Source organism: Sminthopsis crassicaudata, chromosome 1 (genome assembly GCF_048593235.1).
Source record: "Sminthopsis crassicaudata isolate SCR6 chromosome 1, ASM4859323v1, whole genome shotgun sequence".
NCBI classification, from domain to species: Eukaryota; Metazoa; Chordata; class Mammalia; order Dasyuromorphia; family Dasyuridae; genus Sminthopsis; species Sminthopsis crassicaudata.
The window spans coordinates 475,908,085-475,915,338 of NC_133617.1; the positions used below are offsets into that span (position 1 = coordinate 475,908,085).

The window sequence follows — 7,254 nt, forward strand, 5'->3', positions numbered from 1 at the left end:
CAGTATGCCCACAAGAGAACCCACAGTTGATGGTCAGTCAGGCACCACATTCTGTAATTGTAACTCTTGCACATTTGGCTACCACAATCAGGAATCCAAGAGCTAAAAGTGTTTCCCTTCAATGGAATGCAGTGTTGATACAAGAAGCATATGCCACAGCTATTTTTCTTCTGCCAAGTTGAGGTCAGTGTTACAAGTGAGAGATGCCATGGTATTTGACTTTGAAAATAGGATTAAAATTGAGTCTGCATGTTGGCCTTGAAAATTTCTTCTAAGTAAATATGGACTTATTGTTATCTGGAACTCTCTGTTTGAGGAGTAGCCTGTTTGGATGTGGACAAAAGGGCTGCTCCCATATTTGAAATTCTATGTGATTACTATGTGAGGCCCTCATAATCTAAAGTGTCATAGACAACAATTGAAGATTTGCATTATTTTAGGTGTTTATTCATAGTGAGAGTGATAATACTTTTGTGGCTGTCTTTTGTAAATTATTTGTGCCTTCTCTAAAAAAAAATCTATTTAAGTAATACTTATATTGGAAGGGAACTTAATTTAGAGGGTATGGAATACAACTGCTTTATTTTACAGATGAGGAAGCTGAGGTTCATCGTGGTTTAGTTACAGAGGTAGTGAGTAGTATAACTTCTATTAAAACCTGTCTCATGACTCAAAATCCAATATTCTTTGCATTTTTACCACACTTCACCCAAAATAAGGTATATATATATATATATATATATATATATATATATATATATATATAAAGATATAGATATATATATATAAAGATATAGATATATAGATATACATATCTCTCTATATATATTCTAGATATAGATATAGATATTCTAGATATAGATATATAGATATACGTAGTTTTTCTCTTCTCTTCTCTCCCCCCACTCCCTCCTTTGTTTCAGACTTGTAACTGCTTGTTTATAGACTACACAGAATGCTTAGAAAGATGTAGAGATTTCCCTAAAAGCATGGTACAGAGTTGATGAAGATGAGAATACTCAGGGTAGTCCATAGCAATGATGACAGTGGGCAATTTGTCAATCTGTACTTACAGGGACATTCTGAAGTTGAAAGTCAAAATGAGAGAACAAAATATTTAGTCTTTTTTTTACTACTCACCTCTGGCATCAAGGGCAAGGACTCTCCTGTCACCAATTTTGCCCTCTCTATTCCCAAAGGCTCATTCTCCATTGTCTCTATTAACATACCTCCAGTTAATCAGTAAAAAAAAGACAGAGGAAGTATGATATTGCCTCCTGGATATTGACCTGAGGGACAGTAAAACTAAATTTTGTGCCTGTCTGATTTTGCTCAAATCACTCTATCTCTATGGGCCTCAGTTTCTTAATTTGTCAATCTGAAGGTTAGATGTATATGATCTTTAAGGTCCCTTCAGCTCTAGCCTAATACATTAAAGATCTATAGATCTATGAAATAATTTCATTTCATCTGCATTTTTGTTACTTTCATTTGTAATTTCTTCTGCAAAACTTTACACGGATTTTTTTTTCATATTAACTTCTGACCCCCCCCCCCCAGAAAAAAAAAAGAATAACCCACAGCTTCCCTAGGAAATAGCAGGCCTGGCATAATTTGATTATCTTGTGTTACACACCTTTTTCAAGTCCCTGAACCTTTGTTATGACTTTGGTTTACATCACTTGTTGGAAAACACTCCGAAGCATAGAAAAACTATTAAATTGTTACAGTATTGGATGCCAACACACAGGGCTATTACTCTAATTCATCCCCCAGATCAAAGCCCACACAAGCAGTTCTCCAGCCGGGAGCTATTTTCCCTTAGCTTTCCTGCTTGACAGTAGGCTCCCGGATTCTCTGTTCTGTCTTCTTTGAACATATAGCTTTTCCTTTAGTCACGGAAACACAATTTATGTCTATTATACTGTATTACAGATTATATCTCGAGAGATGGGCATTATTGGATGGAATGTCTGCCGACTGTAAGTGGTGTTTGTGTGTGTGTGTGTGTGTGTGTGTGTGTGTGTGTGTGTGTGTGTGTGTTTCCTTAGCCAAGCAGGGGGAAGGGAAAGGATGGTGAAGGATTGAGTAGAAGGGGAAATGGTATGTGTATTTGGGGGAGTGTACCCTAAAACTTAAATTTGCAAAAATCAAGCTTAAAGCATGATTTATTAACGTCGGTGTTGTTTCCTTTTGTCATACCGAGTAGGGGGATGATCAGAAAAAGAAAAAAAAAAAGAAAAAAGAAACAAAAAAAGAAAGCAAGCCTGGCCCCCTCCACCTCTACATCAGACCACCCAGAGCTCCTGAATATGGCTACTGGCTGTACAAACCAGGGGGTTCAAAGGTTCATGAGAGAAGTAACCAATTTAATCAGTTATTAGCTGCCTCCCCTATACTCAGATTGGATGCACACACAAACACACTCACACAAAGTGTGTGTGCGTGTATGTTGGGGGGGGGGTGTAGGGAGGGAGAGAAAGAAATATCCCCACAGACTCTGTCTGGCATTCAAGAATTACAAAAACAACCTCCACCCCTGCTCTGGGAGAGTATGTGAGTGGGAGAGGGAGAGGGTGAGGGCGGAGGAGAAGGAGGAGGAGAAGGAGGAAGAGGGGAGGTGGAGGAGAGGAACGAGGCGCCAAGGGAACCCCACACCATCTCTTGCACCCTGCCGGAGCTGAGCTGAGTCCGGCTGCGAGAAAGATGTTTGATAACACGCAGTATCCTTACAACTGTTTCAACTACGATGGTGATGATTACCCCGCCTGCAGCTCAGATGAGGAGAAGAAACTCAGCCGCCCAGCGTACAGGTAGCGGAGAAGTTTTCGTTGAAGTCTTCCGCTCTGAGGCAAGGTGGTACTAATGATGGAGGGCGGGGGAGGCAGAGAGGTCAGGGTCTCCCCTCAACTCCGGCTCTGGCCTGGGTCTAGGAAGATGCTAGTGGGATCTTGGGGCAGGGTGAGCTTGGAAAACCTCGGCTGGCCAGAAGTTGGGCTAAAGAACCGCCACACCCCAAGCTTTGACAGTAGGTGGTGGGAGGTCGCCAAGGGATAGGGGCAGGAGAGCCGTCTGGATGCGCCAGGGTCCCCGAAGGCAAACGTTGGCACTTAAGGAACTCTGAATAGCGGCTGGGTCACTCAGCGGAAGACGAATTCCGCAGCTTCCCTGAAACACCGTCCTTCTCCTAGTGAGGTGGTCTCAGCGGGAAGAGTGGAGGAGACTTTTTGCAGGACTTGCAAAATCCATAGAAAACAGCGCGTCTGGAGATAGAGGGGGCGTTCCTCTAGCTACTGGGTGCTTTATCCCAGGCAATGACTTAACCCTGAGTTTCTTTTCCAGCTACATTGCTTTGATTGCAATGGCCATCCAGCAAAGCCCTGCCAACAAAGTGACGCTGTCTGGCATTTATGACTTTATAATGAAGAAATTCCCTTACTACAGATCAAACCAAAGAGCCTGGCAAAACTCCATTAGGCATAACCTATCCCTTAACAGTTGTTTTGTAAAGGTAAGAAGATTAATCACAGTCTCTTCACATAGTTCCGTTATTCGGCAATAGCAACAGCCCTGAGATGACTTTCTATCTAGGAAACATCTGTCTTAAATATTCTTGGTGAAATCCAATGGTGTGTGTGGGGGGGGAAGGGCTACTCTTGAGAAATCTTATGATTGTGCTCTAGATAATTAAGAGTTCTCTTCCTCCCAATTGTTCGAAAGTTATGGGTCTTCTTGTCTGATTTCCATTAATGTATTCCGAGTTAACCAGAGTTGGTTTTTCGTTTTGTTGTTGTCACTGTTGCTTTACCTAGGAATTGCACAATTAGGGGGGTAGAGGGGAGAGGCATGATTTCAATGACTTGAATGTTTATACCAATCGTGACTTTAAATGAACACAGATGCAAAGTGCCAGCATCTGCGAACCATATCCACACTGAACTGCTTTTCTCACAAATCCAGGTCCCCAGGATGGAAGGGAATGAAAAGGGGAAGGGAAACTATTGGACTTTCGCTTCGGGATGTGAGTCCATGCTGGATCTTTTTGAAAATGGCAACTACCGGAGAAGGCGAAGGAGGAGAAATATGAAAAAGGAACCTAAAGACCAGAAATCAAGTGTGGTACCTTCCACCCCTGAGCTGTCCATGATGGATTCTTGTTCAAAGGGCACCCACCTGGATGAAGGCACAACCAAGAAACATGAGTTCAGAGCCACTCACCTAGATTCTTCTCCATTCTTCTCAAATGGCCTTTCCAATCAACAGAACCTAAGCAATGCCTCTCTTGGAAAATCTGACTCAGAAATTAAATTTAGCATTGATTACATCCTCTCATCACCTGATCCATTGCCTGCTCTAAGATCCCCCTTCAATGCCCAAGATAATAAATATCATCTACTGGAACCTCAACAAATTAACCTCCAGTTTTGGACAATGTGAGATACTCATATAATGGGACTGCTCTATAACCTTCAGCTATCAGTTAGTAAGATTGCCATGTCTCTTTCCCATATGATCTGCTGGAAGGGCACAAGCCAACCTTTCATACAAAAACTGAGTTGTTCCATAAAAACCATGGGCTTGATTTCATCAATTTGTACTTAACGTTTAATCCATTTATTGCAGGGTAGAGGAGGACTTTGGGCTCATGAATGATGCAAATGTGAAATTGGCTTAATTCCTTTAAAGATGCTCATCTTTGGAGGAACCTGTACAATGGAACAATTCAATTCAGTTCAATTAAACAAAAATGTGCTGGAAACTGTGTGAGGGTTACAAAAGCATAACTCTGCTAAACAGGTTGGCTTACTGACATTACTTTCCAGCTGTGTCCTTTAAAAAAACTATTGGACAATATTTGATTCATTTATTCTAATTCTTAGCATTGTTGCTCATAATTTCATTCCCTAACAAAAAAATCTCTTGATAGGTATTTAAGTAACTGGATGAGAGAGAATTATATAAACACTAAATAGTAATATGTGATTTCAATATACCCCATGAAAGTTATATCCTAATACTATTTACTATGGTCAGTGTTGGTGGATGATGTGGTAAGACTTAATAGATATACTGTAACCTGTTTACAAAGAGAATATCTTCTTGTGTAATTGTGATGGCTTAGGAAACCCCTCGAACTTGTTCTATACAAAGTAGAAGGAGGTAAAAGTAGACTTGGAATTTTAGGCATTGACAAAATACTAGAATGAAGTTACTTTTGCCCCCTTGCCTGAAATGGAAAATTCATATGAAGTTACTAATCCCATCCACTATCAGTCCCCAAAGTGATACTATTGAATAAATGTCCTTTCCTTTTTGGTAAAATGGGTAACCAGAGACCAGCACAATTATAGATACCAATATTAGGATGGTATGCACCGTTTGAAATGTAAATTATTTCATTAATGTGAGAGATGAACATTTAGAAACATATAATCATACACATGAAACCATTTGATACCTCAGCAATTTTTTTTATTAAACACACATTTACAGAATTAATTGCAGATTTGTTTTTATAGAATCTTTACAGAATTGATTTGAAGGTTAGCATAGATTACACTAGACATGATTGGCAAGGTGGCAACTATAAACTATTCTCTCAAATAGAAACACATACAGAGAGACTAATTTCTTGAGACACTTTCAAAAGCAAATCCAGGATTTAGGAAAAGGAACTCAAGGTAAATGAAGGTAGACAACTTGACAAGGATAAACCAAAACTAAGGAAAAAATAGGCTTACATATGGCTTGAATTTTGAGATGGGAGGTTTGACATTTCATTAAGTAATTTATACTGTATATAGACAATTGACATACTCTTACTTATTCCCAGATGAGAAAAGATCACCAGTGGCATTTATAAATATTGTGAAAATGCATGATCTTGTCTACTGTGTGTTCAAAATTGTTACTGATGCTTCTACTGTACTGCCTTTCCAATCTCTTCCCCTCTCCCCAAAAAAATCCAACATCTTGCTGACTTCATTCTTAGAAAATGATGCGGATTTTCAAAAAGCCTCAACAAAAATAAGTGCTTCTCCACACTCCACTGGAAATTTCTTTCTTAGAAAAGCAGCAGGAACTATGGACATATATTTAAAAGAGGACCAGCAATAGCAAGAGGACCATGACAAAACAACAACAACCACCCACCATCTGCCTTCCAAGTTCCCAAAAATATTTTTCAAGGACCATGTGACATTTTCATGTTATCAGAATGATGATGGATGTATGTGTATATGTGTCTTGTGAGTTTTTTTATGTGTCTGCACTCCAATGTAAGTATAGCTATATTTATATCTGAGTTGCTGTCTTGCCAAAAACATTATTTTTAATTATGCTATATATAAGCGAGATGGTGACAGTGCAATGTAGTCTGTACTTGAAAGGAGTATATATGGGGTGTTTGAAAATATATTTTTCTGTTGCAAATGGAGCAAATACAATTTACTTTATATCCTTTGTGCTTATAGTTAATTGGCTTCTTTTTCTCACCAGTGAAAACTGGTTTAGGATAGAATTCTTGGGCTATGTAAATCCTGGGTATGTAAGCTTTTGGATACAGTAGGTTCCAGCTTCTTTGAAAGGAGAGAAGTCAGGAAAATAATGAATTTCCAATAGGAATATGAAATTACTAAAGCTAACAGATTTGTAAATCAGTCAGTCATTCAAGCTGCCTAGTAAGGAAGGTATGTTTGGGGTTGTCAGAACATGCAGTTGAAGGAATTTGCGTACAGATAGGTGCTAACATTTGTTTTGCAAAGGATATCAATCATGTTTCTAAAAGTGAAGGGACATTTTTCAATTTGCCCAGTGTATTATATTCTCACCACTTTAGAAAGGTTCCTAGCACTTAAAGTGAATGGCATTTAATATAGAACAACATAACAGGGGTGAGGGCTGGATGTGACCTATTCAAATGTCGCTACCATTACATAGCTATTCCCAATGCAATTATAATTAAATACTTTATGCCTTTCTTGCAAATCTGCTGATCGATCATTGATATTAACATTAATACTGTATTACCCCCGAGCAGATGTCTACCACACAAGTGTTATGGATCACCAGGTTTCCATTAACAAAGTTGTGAGGTATTGCCATATGCTAGCCAGGGTATAAATTTACGTAAATTACCTTATGACAAAGCATACAGGACAGTGTGAGACCAAGGAATAATGTTATTCCTTTTCTTAGTCCATGGTGATTCTATAACTTCTGTGTCCTCATTACATGAGTGGATGAAGCGAATCA

General features: G+C 39.1%; 1 protein-coding gene across 1 annotated transcript; it reads left to right on the forward strand.

Annotated features, from left to right (window-relative positions):
• The first annotated feature begins 2,636 nt into the window (after nt 1–2,636).
• FOXL3 (forkhead box L3) lies at nt 2,637–6,930 on the forward strand. Its single transcript, XM_074281086.1, has 3 exons — nt 2,637–2,813; nt 3,343–3,511; nt 3,961–6,930. The coding sequence occupies exons 1-3, from the start codon at nt 2,707–2,709 to the stop codon at nt 4,435–4,437; spliced, it is 753 nt and encodes a 250-aa protein (XP_074137187.1). The 5' UTR covers nt 2,637–2,706; the 3' UTR covers nt 4,438–6,930.
• The last annotated feature ends 324 nt before the right edge of the window (nt 6,931–7,254 follow it).

What these genes read in the sequence shown, in the direction of transcription:
- FOXL3 (XM_074281086.1), top strand. Translation starts at nt 2,707, where the DNA reads ATGTTTGATAACACGCAGTATCCTTACAACTGTTTCAACTACGATGGT. An exon ending in CTCAGCCGCCCAGCGTACAG is followed by an intron (nt 2,814 to 3,342) that starts GTAGCGGAGAAG and finishes TTTCTTTTCCAG; the next exon opens with CTACATTGCTTTGATTGCAA. An exon ending in TTAACAGTTGTTTTGTAAAG is followed by an intron (nt 3,512 to 3,960) that starts GTAAGAAGATTA and finishes TCACAAATCCAG; the next exon opens with GTCCCCAGGATGGAAGGGAA.